Raw genomic sequence first — 13,214 nt, forward strand, 5'->3', positions numbered from 1 at the left:
CCCCACTCTTTAGGTGAGGGAATGGTCTGTTTTATGGCTCCAAACAGAAAGGGGGCACCCACAGCTGTATTGCCCACTCACTGGGTCTTATGTTACCATTTTTAATTTTGGATAAACTCAATTTCATTGCAATTACTTTATATGCATTTTAGGACAGATGCTGCATCTTCTACTTCTATAATTCCAAGAACTCCTACTAACACACTGTGTTCAATGAGATGGACTACAGAAGTAAAACAGAAAAACAAAAAATCCTTTATGCATACTAAAGACAACCACTGGATTAAGAAAGCAATGGGCCTATCATACTTCATAAAAGTGTGTGTCGTAATGATTTTTAGAAAATAGATTATCGGGGTAATCGGACAATAGTGTTAATACGTATTTTGAACTATTTAAAAATAATACTTTTGAACTATTTAAAAATAATACTTAAGTATGGAAAATACATGATAAATACAATTATTTTAAAATAATACATGAAGAAGTATCCTACTTTTAAAAATATTTGGACTACTCTAGGGTGATGTTTATTAAATATATCTTTAGTTTTAGTTTTACTAGAATTAAAATTCATGTAAACTAATCACATGTTGGGTGGGAAGTTTGTGGACAATGCTCATCTATGAAAATGGATTTTTCTGGCGTAAAGGAGAAAAATCCAGATGGAAGGATCATCATAGGTCAGAGTTCATGACTCATAACATTAAAGCGTTCTTGAAGAAAGGATCAACATGATCTGATTTTTTCTCAAGTATATTTTCACTCTCAAAAATATACTTGTTTCAGAAAATCTGGCAAGTTCAGTTAAGAATGAAAGAGTAGGGGAACAAAATCACCACCCATAATTCCATTATCTGGAGACAAAGACTGTTGACAAAGCAACAACATTGCAGCATAATTCCTTCCAAAATATTTCTGTGTGGCGTTAGCACAAGTGTGAAGTTGAAGGTCTAGTTTGTCAATGTTACACAATTTTTATCAAAATTTATTGAATGTCCACTAAATGCAGGATATGGCATTAACGTCCCTTTATTTTCTCCAAGGTACTTTGATGAAATTTCCAGCTATCAATATCCAAAGATATACATTGTGATCTCTCTCTCCTCCTTTTTTTTTTTTTTTTTAACAATAATTCAAATGCTCACAGGCACAAAGTGTCGCATCAGTTGTGATATAAAAGACTGGCTCACGTTATTAAGTAACCTGTAAAATTCTATTTTTGATGGCTCTATTTGTCCTGCTGGTGATAAGAGAGCACAAATGAGTCACCCTCTGGTTTTTGAATTCTCCTTTTGCGAGTGTTCAATGTTCAATTTCAGAGGCTGTGAAGATGTGACAAAATAAATTCCCCAACACCTAATTTAGCAAATACCTTCATGTTTAAAATGATCTTTTTATGGCTATGCTCCCAGAATTGTATTAAGCTGTTGCTTTATCTTAATTTTTTTGTACAGAGATTTTTAAAAAAAGGAAACCTGATGTTGCCCTCTTTGCAAAGGCTAAAGTATGGAGAAGGCTGAAAGGTCTCCCCTAAGTACCAAAGCGCTGAGCCTGTACCTTCAACGTGCTGCTCTCCTTTTCCAGCCAGTTAATCTGGGCTGTGGACCAGTGACTGGACTGGGCAGATCCCAGGATGGCAACATCATGACTAGTAGAATGGGGGCAGGACCTAGCCAGTATTCAAAATTACAACCCAGAGTGCTTAAGGGACTTGTTGAAGATTATACAACTTGTGGCAAGGAACAAGTTAAACCGCAGGTCTCCCATTTAAAGTCTTGGGTGACTTCCTATACTTTGCAGCCAAAATCAGGAGGGATTTTCCAGTTCATTCAAAATGATTGAACCGAGTGCTGTATGTATGTAGACCTTGACTAGAGGGTTTAGGTCCAGATAATGAGGTTTTAGCATTCTAGGTTTTACATTATGGAAGAATTTCTTTTCTTTTCTTTCTTTCTTTTTTTTTTTTTTTTTTTTAAGATTTTGTTTATTTATTTGACAGACAGAGATCACAGGTAGGCAGAGAGGCAGGCAGAGAGGCAGGGAGGAAGCAGGCTCCCTGCTGAGCAGAGAGCCCAATGCAGGGCTCCATCCCAGGATCCTGAGATCATGACCTGAACTGAAGGAAGGCAGAGGCTTTAACCCACTGAGCCACCCAGGGGCCCCCATTATGGAAGAATTTCTGACCCAATCAGTCACTTTGTTAGCAAATAAATAGTACTACTGAAAGTGAATCCCATTATAAAGTTTAGGCTCAACAAAATAGTTTAGGCTCAACAAAATAGTTTTTGCATGCCCTGTCATGCTAGTGCCTAAAATTGCAATCAGAAAGATAATATTGTAACTTCTCTTAGTTCTGTAAATCTTGCCAGAAATTCTGGCCAGTAGCAGTGGAATTACATCCTATAAATCATGAGCAAGGTACCTAGCCTCCTAGTGCCTTGTTTTTCTTATCTGGAAGCTGGAGATGATCATAGTGTTGTTGTAAGGATCCAGCGAATGAATTTATACAAAGCAGCTAGAATAGAAGTGCCTACTAAATGTCTGTTGTTATTTCATTGCTATTAATGTGTGGTTCCATTATTGACCTTTTCTGAATGTAATTGAAAAAATAAATTCAAAGTAATATGCAGATCGCCATATGTTTTTAGGGTGATTTGATTGGGAAGCATTTTTTTTTCATTTCATTTTATTTTTTTTTTTTTCAGTGTTCCAAAACTCATTGTTTATGCACCACACCCAGTGCTCCATGCAATCCGTGCCTCCTTAATACCCACCACTAGGATCACCCAACCCCCTCCCCACCTCCTCTCCAAAACCCTCAGTTTGTCTCTCAGAGTCCACAGTCTCTCATGGTTCATCTCCTCCTCTGATTTCCCCTAACTCACTTCTCATTATAAAAGGAAAAGAGCCCTATTGGTCTCCCTCTGTCTATATTGCAAATGATCTTACATCCTTGCACTTGGTTGGTAAAACGATCTCCTTTGCTATTTGAGGCTTTAAAAAATATAGGACCTGTAAACTTTTCACACAGCTGTAATAAGACGTTACAATTTTCTGTCCAGAATTTTTTTAAGTGGTTACTTCATGACCGAATGCTATTTAATTTGCAACAGGATTTTAAGATGGATGGGACTCTCTTTGGCCTCTGGCTTGGATATGGAACCAAGTTACTGGACCACCAAGCAGGTGGAAGAGGTAGGAAGAAACTGCTGTAATTGTTTACATTCTTGATGCAACACCTCCTCACTGTTCCCCGCTCCCCATCCCTGTATTTAGGAAAGCAGTGGGGGAGTCTGGGAGGGGTTTGTGGAGCTATTTGGACACCCTTGCTGGTGAGCTGTGGATTCTGATTTCCCCAATGTGAGAGGAATTGCGAGGTGCATCTCAATGAACTGTGGCAGGGGCAATAAGGAAACCACTCAGAGAGCTCGAGATGCACCCCCTGTTTTTGGGAGCATACTAGGCTGGTAGGTCTAACTCACTCCTGAAATCCCTGATGGTGAAAGCGGTGGGTTCTCCTGCTTTGATGTTGGCGAGAATGAGAGGTGGAAACCGTACCTCCAGGTTTTGTTGGTCAGAGAACGTGTGAGTGCTTTCCGGGGGCTAGAGTTTGGCCACATATAGGCCCCATGGAGAGGGGTTATCTTCCCTTCTCCCAAGGAGCTCTGCTTAGAGTGTCAAAAAGAGCTCTGCAGAAGGGGTCAGAGGCCCAGGAAAGTGGCCAGCCAGAGGAGTGTGAAGCAGGGGAGAGATGCCCAATAGTGGAATTAAGGAGGTCTGTGATGATCTTACTTGCCTGCCTGCGAGACCCAGAGAGCCCAGGGCTGGCTATGGGTCAAGCACATGCTGCCCCCACTCTTTGCTTTGATCCCTTCCTTCTGTCTCAGCTCTGAGTCCGAACGCATAGTTAGCAGACTGGCATGGGAAATTATGCTTCTGAAAGCATAAAGGAAGAAAATAGAAATCACCCTCTACCTTGACATACATGGGAAAGGAAATAGCTATAATTTGAAGTTTTTATTATACTGCAATGGACATATTACTATTTAGTGGAAGATTTTTTTTTTTTTTTAAATTACCTGAGAGTTACCAGAAAAGTCATGAGACATGCCCTGAATTTCTTCTGGGGAAAAGGAAGAACTAGCGCTTTGAATAAAACTGAACAGACAATGTACATGTTTTGTGGTTAATTCTCATAAAGTTCTGATTATTGAATATAATGATTATATATTCATAGTTTGCTTAATGATTTTCTTTTATCCATTTAGGTGTGTGATATTGAGGTGTTAAAAATAATGCCATGCCAGACAGGTTTATATATATTCCTATCATTATATTTTGGGTTATTACAGATTAATTTTTCAGAAGGCAAACATCCTTATGTATAAATATTAATTGCTTTTCAAAAGGGTTTAAATGCTTCTACTACCACCATCTTTGCATAAGTGTTTCAGATACAAAGAAGGTTAAAAGAAAAAAAATTAAGTATTATTGGTATCTAACGTAACTAAACGCAGTACACTTTGTAATAATCTGACAAAGGGGTATGTAATAATCCTTTGGATTATTATAGGAGCATGTTGCATGTTTTATTGTTATCCAAATGAAACTTGTATTTGTAACAGCTCATGGGTTTGATTAAGTTCAAAAGGTATGTGGGTGAAAGATTACAGCTGGGAATGAAAAGTGTAGTGTGTGTAAAAACTGTAGCAAGTGTAAAAAGTAGTGAGACTCCACTTTGTCTTATGGTAAAAAGGGCAACATTATTTCTTCAAGTAAGATATGCTTAATATTAGCTTTCTTTTCAGTGTGTCCTAACCTCTCTAAAGGAGGCTTTTATAGAAACAGCAATAATCTATATAGATAATTCTTAACCAACATCTAGGAATAGTCAGTTGTAGAACTTTTTCCTTTTTAAAAATGCTGGACATGGAGAGAAACCATTACAGATCCTAAAGCTGCCTGGGGAGGTGTTCTGAGAAAGCTTCATGGAATAGCTCCGGTGACCAACGGTCATTCCTGGGAGGCCCCTAGAAGTCTAGAAGTAGGGAGTCTCTCAGGAAACTAGGTAAGTTCCAGGATAGCTTGTTCTCTGCTGATTCTTGCAACACTAGCATGGTTCCTCTTCATAGAATACCTTGGGTAGTAAATTCCAATTGGCTTTTCATGTACTCAAGTGTTCTTTTAAAGTTACGATAGTCCCAGTGACTATGAATGCAGATTCTGCTTCCAAAGGACCAGCTAAGATGAAGCTGAGAGCCAGAGTGGAAAGAAAGTCATCAGCAGGGTTGCCCACAAACACTGAAATGGTGTAACTTCATCCCCCCGGGAACGAATATCCGTCAAGAGTTACACAGCTGACCATTCACATTTTGCATCTTAGGACCACGAATATTCCCACCATTCAGAGAACTCAGTGCTGGATCTCAGCAGAGGTCACAAGAAGATCCTACCTGGACCAAGCTATATCCTGTGCGCTGGACCAGGGCGCGGAGGGCTGCTTCCTTCTGGGTGCCGCTCAATCCGTCCCCGGATTTGTGATTTGATTCCATTGAGAGTGATTATCAGCAAAAAATCAGGTTAATTAGGGTTGCTCACTGAAACCAAATTTAAGATAAATTAAGTAAATTACTGTTGCCAAACTTGTCCTTCTCACAAAGGACATCTTTAGGAAACATTCTCTGTAAATAAGTCACTAAGTTAGCGTTAAAGAACAGCCACACACAAACACGGCTGGTGAAATGTCTCATTAAAAAAGCGTTTTTTAAAAAAACGTTCAATTTTAGTTGGAATTCGGAAGTCACAAACGAGTTATCCCCCTTCTCCAATTAGAATGCAGATCAGTAAATCGCAGTTCAATTATTTCGGAATGTCACCAAATGCTCCAAAACAAATTAGCTCCTGTCGATTAAAAATAGGCGAAACGGTCCTTGCAGATGTGGGAAGAGAACAAGGTGATTAACTCAAATCAACTAGGATATAGTATTAAAATCCTGAGAGATTGAGCTTTCTCTCTCTACTCAGTGTGGTACCTAAAACCTTTATCTACTTATTCACCAAAGATAAATTTCTAGAACGGAGTGTGCTCTGTTGCATCTACAGGAATCATCATGCGAATTAGTCTGTGTAATAAAGGGGTCCTATGGGTTTTAATAAAACAAGAAAAGTAGATTTTTTTTAAATGGTGCTAGAAGGGGCCGACTGATGCTCGGATCATCTGTCACTTAGACCACTCAGGAGAGGACAGGATGCCCTTTGCCAAAAAAAAAAAAAAATGTAAGGAATTCTACAAGTTTACACATCTCCATGCTTATGTAGATATAGAGATGCAATTTCAGTGTTTTCTCTTCTGTACCTTTTATTTGGGATCATGATTTGAACCCCATTGCAAGTGGGTTAATTGTTCCTACCTAGAGATTCATGGGACGAGGGTGTGGTCATCCTGAGTGGTCCAGGCTGTGGTGGCGGGAGGCGCTGGGGGCTCCCATGCCCAGAGGGGCTTACACTGACCTCATTTAGTGTCAGGGCTCAGGAAGGTTCTGTGCTGGGCTTCCGCTCTGCCCACTGTGCTCTGCTAGCCAAGACTGAAGAAGAGTGTCTCGCAGTGATCTGAATCACATGCAGATTGAATGCCTTTCAACATAGGCCCTTTTAAGACTTTTCTGTGTTATATCTTGAGCTTTCCTATGCTACTTCTGGCGGTCATTTAAAGATTCAGAACGAATGGGCCATTAATAGTGTAGGAAACGTGTAAAAAAGTGAAAAGTGAAGCTGGGGCGATCATGTCAGTAAAAGATTCAAAGTCTTCTATTAAGGTAATAACTAATAAACAAATGCATAGGCAAGCAGCATCTAGCATTGTCTAGAAAGTAAATACTTCCAATAAAATATAGAGGACAAGAGAAAAATGAGATTTCAGAGGGACAACTCCTCAGATGTTACCGGGACAGAATAATTTCATGCCTCACATGTAAGAATGGCCATTCTTGCCCTTGATTGTTCTAGTAATTCTTGCCTGCTTCCAGCCCTGGCTAGCTCCACTCTTACTCATTCATTCTCTCAAGTGGTACTAAGTCCGTGCCAGCTGGCCCCTTTTGCCCTCTGCCTTGTTTTAAGGCATTGTGCGTTAGGGAATGTCTATTAAGTTAATGTACCAGTTTCTGTTGCTGTCCTTTGCAAAAGGCAATAAGCAAGCTTGTTTTCTTCCTTCCTTCCTTCCTTCCTTTCTTTCTTCCTAACTTTGTATCTTGGCTAAGACAAATTTGAAACCATTTTTCAGATAGTGGTGATTGGATAGACCTCTAACATCTAGGTGGGGGCTTGTAGCTTCCCTGACAACTCTACAGTGTAAACCATCTTCCTAGGGATGCTACAGGGTAGGGAGGCGAAAGGAAACCTGTGTTCAGATTATAAGGCTAACTGGCTGCTGACTACAGTTCTAGAAATCTCTATGAGACCATATAAACCCTCTTAAAAAAGTAAAACTACAAAAGGCATTTGGAGGATTTCCGAAGAAAACGAGCCTTTAGGACAAAACATAACTCTTGCACTTTCTCCAAATGTTGCTAAAATTGTCTTTTCATCAGGACACTCTCAACACGACCCTCCCCCGCCCCCTACCCGGTGCCCCTTTGTGGATTTAATCTGCAGAAGCAGGGAGGCCACCTGTGAACTGGGATCTGGTGAGCTTCGTCATTTTGGTCATCAAGTGTCTCCCAGATGTTTGGAGGCAAAGTCTCTTGTTTTTTTGGTCAACTTGTAGTTTTACTCTTTGCTGAGCTTCATCTTTTCCATCAAAACATAACAGTTCATGGTGAAACAAGTTTTATGCAAGACCTACCTTTAGTTTTGGTTAATGATTAGTACAGGGACCTGAAGAGCCTTTCACATCAGAAAGGTCTTTTGATCACAGAAACTCACTCTGACATTGCTGAGAAAACTCTCAACAACATCTTGACATAGTGTCAAGTCATCAGAAGTCAGGGAGTAGAAATAAAATTCAGAATTTGCTACAAGAAACACCTCATCTTCTATGGTTAGTTCTCAAAAACAATGCCCTTTCCCAACATTGATCTGAGGGATGAACTTGGATCCTAGATAAATATTTTTTTTTTAAGCAAGTCAAACTTCTGTTAAATTTGGTCCATTTAGAAGAAGGATTGTGCAATACTTTTTCTAATATCCCAAAATTGTTCAGATCCAAGACCACTGCCTTTTGAAAGAGTTGTTCTCAATGTAATTTATGGAGGCAGTAGGATTCAAAACCAATACAAAGTCGGCGTTAGGAACATTGGCACCAAAGGAGAGCACTCATAAGTAGTAAGTATTCGAACATACTTCTCAATAAGTATCACTTATTCATTAAAATATTTGCTGAGTACCTACTGTCACTGAGGAATTTTTTGAGATACTAGGAAAATAGCAGAGAACAAAACAAACCCCTCTCCCCAAAATCTCACAGAGTTTTCTAGTAGGTGAGAGAGACTGTAAACAAGTAAGATGTGCAGGTGCTAAAGATAGTTCCTGCGGAGAAAAAAAATGAAGAGAAAAGGAATATGAAGTATGTGTGTGAGAGGAGGGAGTGAAATGTTAGATGGTGTGATCCTGGGGCGGGGGGGGGGTGGATTTGGGAGGAGGCCCGGAGAGGTGAGGCACGTGTCTGGGGGAGACCATTCTGGGCAGAGAGCCTGCCAGCCTGAGGGCCCTGAGGTGGGAGTTCCTTGATGGAGCCAGCCTGTGTGGAGGGCACGGAGCTGAGTGAACGAGGTCAGAAGCAGGAATTAGCAGAGAAATAATGGCAGCCCAGGCCATAAAGGATCTTGCAGGTCAAGGTGAGGACTTTGGTTTTTGCTCTGAGATGGGAAGCCAGGGGATCAACGAGATGCTTAGCAGGATCTGTCTACCACTGAAGAGAGTCGAGAAGGGCTGGGACGGAGGGGAGTGATGCTGACACTCTGGTTCTGTTTTCGTGCAAGAATTGGCTATTTTGTTCATTAGGGTATTTTTGGCATGAATTCTGATTTGAAAAAAATACTGTGTGAAAACACCCCTTGTCTTGATTCCTGAGTTTTTTTGTGCCCTTACATGTTGCGTTGGAGGCAGGGCCCTGCTCAGCTTTGACCTCACTCTGGTCAGCAGAAAGCTCACGGAGCTAAGTGGGGAGACCAGTCAGAAACCAGTGCACCTTCTGGGCAAGAGGGAGCAGTGGTGGACCAGGAGTGGTGAAGAGTGGATATCTTGGATCTACTTTCCAGATGCATGGGATGCATCTGGAAATGAGGGAAAAAATAAGGAGTCGGGGATGACATCCAGTTTTCTAGTCTGTGCAGCTAGAAGAATAGACCTATTAGCTCAGATGGGGAAGAGCAGATTTGGGGAGGACCAGGAGCTCTGCTGTCGGCTTTGCTGATTTTGAGATGAGCCCAGAGAGGGTGAGCCGACAGTTGGTTCCAGGAGCTGGAATTTCCTGGGAGAGTTCCAGGCAGGAGATACTAGTTGGGAAGCTATCGGCTTAGAGGTGACATTGAAGCTGTGGAATCAGGTGAGATCATCTATGAGTAAAAGGTAGAGAGTAGGTCCAAGGACAGATCTCTGGGTCGCTCCAGCTCTTGGGTGCGGGACTTCGTTGATATCTTTTAGTAACTTGCTGTTACCACCAGTAACTCCAGCTGGAGGAGAGAAGAAGGCACAGAGCGGGGGCAGCAAAGCAACTTGGGAGAAAGCCTCCCCCCTTACCGTTGGATGAGGCAGGACCCTACCCAGGTCCCGTCCCTTCTCCTTCCTCCTTGCATTCAGTCTGGAACAGGGTGAGGGAGGGACTCCTAATCCAGAGATCTGAAGGACTCGCTTGGCTCTGCCAACTCTCGCTCCTTGGCCATTGGTGTGTCCTGGTCCTGTGTGTGTTTTTGTAGCAAAGGGACGCTTGGTTCAAATGGACACTCCGAAGCCAGCCTGCTGTCTAGAGATGGTCCCCTCCCCTGCTCCTCTGCCTCCAGTCATTCTGGTGGAGACTCAGAGTCTCCATTTCCTTACATATGAAGTGTGAGGATAACAACAATTCCTACTTCACAGGGTTGTTTTAAGGACGAACTATGAGTAGATTAAAAATACTTAAAGTGGTTCCTGGCATTTAATAACTGCCCGGTGAGGGTTACCTATATTATAGTGTTTTAATTCTTATTATAATTAATCTCTAATTCCAAGGGGTAAAATTTCAAAATCACTTTCTGGGAAGATAAAATCTCACATGTTTAGCACCATACATCGTCCCTCCAGGACTAGATTCGCTTCTAGTCATCTCATTCCCTTCCCTGCCACTGGGGGCTCCCATGCTGCCTTGCATTTTTGGCTCTCTGCTTGGAATGTCCCACATCCAACCTTCGCTACACTGGCCATGTTATCCTTCCAGACTGGATGGAAAGGTCTGCCCTGGGAGCCTTCCTTCGATACCCTCTCAGCATCATGTTGGAGCCAAAGCCTTGATACATTCAACTGAGTCTGTACATCCTTGTACCATTGTATATGATACTGTACTTATCTACTTGCATGGCTGTCTTTCTTGCTACACTGTGACCTCTCTCAGTGTGGGGACTGTGCTGTACTCCTCTTTCTTTGCCCAGAATGCTTAGCCTGGCATTATGCTAAGTGCTCAGTAAATAACTTGGAGAACAAATGAAAGACCTTGGACTGGCATTTTATAAATGACAGTAACTTACACTTGTTTTGAAGTCAATTGAATCTGCATCTAATCTCCTACTGTTTATTCTTCTTCTTGTTCCAATCACTTCTAGAAAGTTCTGTCCTAGAGTAGTGAGTCTACCTTTTGTGCAAGATGGATGTCAGGTGTTTTCACTGTGTTTATATGTGCGTTCTTGTCTTTGGGAGAGAGAAAAAGAAGAGTAAAATCGAGTGTGCAAAGTGACTGAAAAGGAGAATTGACATTTGAATTTACTTTTCTTCTTTTAGGTGCCTTTCTGGTTTTCTATTTGCAACATTGGAGGCTACTTGATCCAGAAGTGAAGGGTCTAGAAGTTATTGAGGGTTCAATATTTCTGCCTTCCTGAAAGTCACAGGTGGATTGGAATGAACATCTCACCTCGGTCGAGACTTTTCAGTAGATATTTCCAGAATTCACTGTTGGGCAAGGTCAGAGTTGCTGTTCCTGACCCTTGACCCTGGTGGCCTCAGGTACCAGTGGGTCCTGGCTCAGAGAAAGTGATAGGGAGACAAAGATAAGGAGGCAAGAGAGAGAAGTAGGTAGGGAAGCAAGTGCCAGCATTTCTGTCTCCACAGCTGCGAGGGGGATAGTAGAAGCTGCCCTTGCTTTATTACCCTATGCTATAAAGAAGAAAAGCATACGGAAAAGTTGTACATATAAATTGGCTTGCACGTTGTGGAAGGGAAACTACGAGGGGATTGTTAGTGATATTTTTTTACCTAGATTTGCCCGAAGTTAGGCAGTGTCGGAAAATGAGTGCCCTAGCGGGATAGCAGTTGGTGCCCGTGGCAACAGAGAAAGTGGGAAAACAGGTAAAATAGTAAATCAGGCAAGACAGACAAAGGTGAGAAGGGCAGGCCCGCTGAACCTGCACAGAAAGAAAAGCTTGGAAAAGCAAAGGCAGGTGTGATGGTGTGAAGGAGAGGACAAGAGGGACGGAAGACAGAGGTTCAAGTTATTAGCTTTCTTGGTTTAAAACTGCAATGGGGGCACCTGTGTGGCTTAGTCGGTTAAGCACCTGCCTTCAGCTCAAGTCACGATCCTGGGATCCAGGGATCAAGTCCCGTATTAGGCTCCGTGCTCAGCGGGGAGCCTGCTTCTCCCTCTGCCATGAGTATTAAAGAAATATCTCCAATGTGCCGGGCACCGTGCTAGATGGTTTAGTCTGGAAATAGAGTCATTTTGTTACTGCTAGAGTTTCTGTATGTATTTTATGGACTTTTCTAAAGAGGAGGACTGAGGCCACGGAGTTGGGGGTAAGACTCTTTCTGACTTGGTAAGCAGAAGAGAGACGTTCCTTTGTAACCAGGTGGGAGACACTAGGGTTGGTGCCAGCAAGGTCAGTGACGGCTTCATGGGCCAGTGGGACCTCTCCAGACCCAATCCAGGCTTCCCCAGTGTTGGTGCACTGACGTTGCATGATAACTCTTACCAGCATGCAAGTTGTATAACTGGTTTTATAAGGAGTTCCAAGCATTTAGTATGTCCTGGGAATTTTACACAGAAGGAGCTCCAATTATATCAACATGGTCTGTGAAGGATTCATGACCAAAGTTTATGTGTTTGCCTACTGATGCTAAGTAAATACTCTCGTGCATTATTTGATAAAGAAATAGAAACTAGCTCTAATGTTCTCTCTGGAAATGTTTACAATCGGTCTTAAGTTTATTTTGGAGGTGAATTCACATGATAGCTCTGTAGTTGGCCATGTATCGTGAACCACAGCAAAATTAGAGAATATGCATACATAAAATTCCAAAATGTGGCCTAAAAACACCCCACCTAGTCCCAATATGTGGCAACTTCTTTTTAAAAATCAATATATTGTCAGCCAAAAAATTAAAGTAACCAGAATCCTTTCTGTCTTATTAAGGCAGTAGTAATCAATCATACCTTAATTTCGGGCCTGGTGAGTTTGTGCCTTGTCAAGGCTTAAAATAAAGAGAAATTGAAGTTGTTCTTAGTAGATATACTAACTTACAATTACAGAAAATATCCTCTGTCTATAGTAGATTGTACATCTTCAGAGAAAGATAAGCTTGCATTGAAATTTCCATCCCACCACCACGATTTTAAGTTCTCTGAGGCTCTGCTTCTTATTCTAAGAACAGGAGCACTGATACCTAACTTGAAGGTTTTTTGTTTTGGTTTTTTGTTTTTATCTTTCTATTTTTTAGCATAGATAAATCAGATATTGAATGGGAGAGAACCTAATCAATCAATCAATCAATCAGATAATGGATAGGAGAGAATTTAATAAACTGCCCGGCATTTGGATGATACTCAGTAAATATTTCCTCCTTGTTCCTTGTCTGTTGCTTTGGTTGACTCATCTTAGCATCATCTGCGTTCTTCTGCAAGGCTATCCTTCCTACAAATTGTCCAGGGGACACAGAAATGCTGTTTGGAATGTGTTATGTCTTTCATGTTGCTTTAGTACTTGATCGGGTGGTTTTTTGTGTTTGTTGTCACTTCTCAGTAGGAAAACATCCTT

General features: G+C 41.5%; 1 protein-coding gene across 3 annotated transcripts in view; it reads right to left on the reverse strand.

Annotated features, from left to right (window-relative positions):
• A1CF (APOBEC1 complementation factor) overlaps positions 1 to 13,214 on the reverse strand; it is a 79,379-nt gene that overhangs the window by 49,413 nt on the left and 16,752 nt on the right. For all 3 annotated transcript variants that reach the window (XM_044239521.1, XM_044239519.1, XM_044239520.1), the window contains exon 2: positions 5,457 to 5,600. In XM_044239521.1, coding sequence (XP_044095456.1) covers positions 5,457 to 5,555 — 99 coding nt within the window. In that variant the 5' untranslated portion in view covers positions 5,556 to 5,600. The remainder of the gene's footprint in view (positions 1 to 5,456; positions 5,601 to 13,214) is intronic.

The sequence above is a fragment of the Neovison vison genome, chromosome 2, assembly GCF_020171115.1.
Source record: "Neovison vison isolate M4711 chromosome 2, ASM_NN_V1, whole genome shotgun sequence".
NCBI classification, from domain to species: Eukaryota; Metazoa; Chordata; class Mammalia; order Carnivora; family Mustelidae; genus Neogale; species Neogale vison.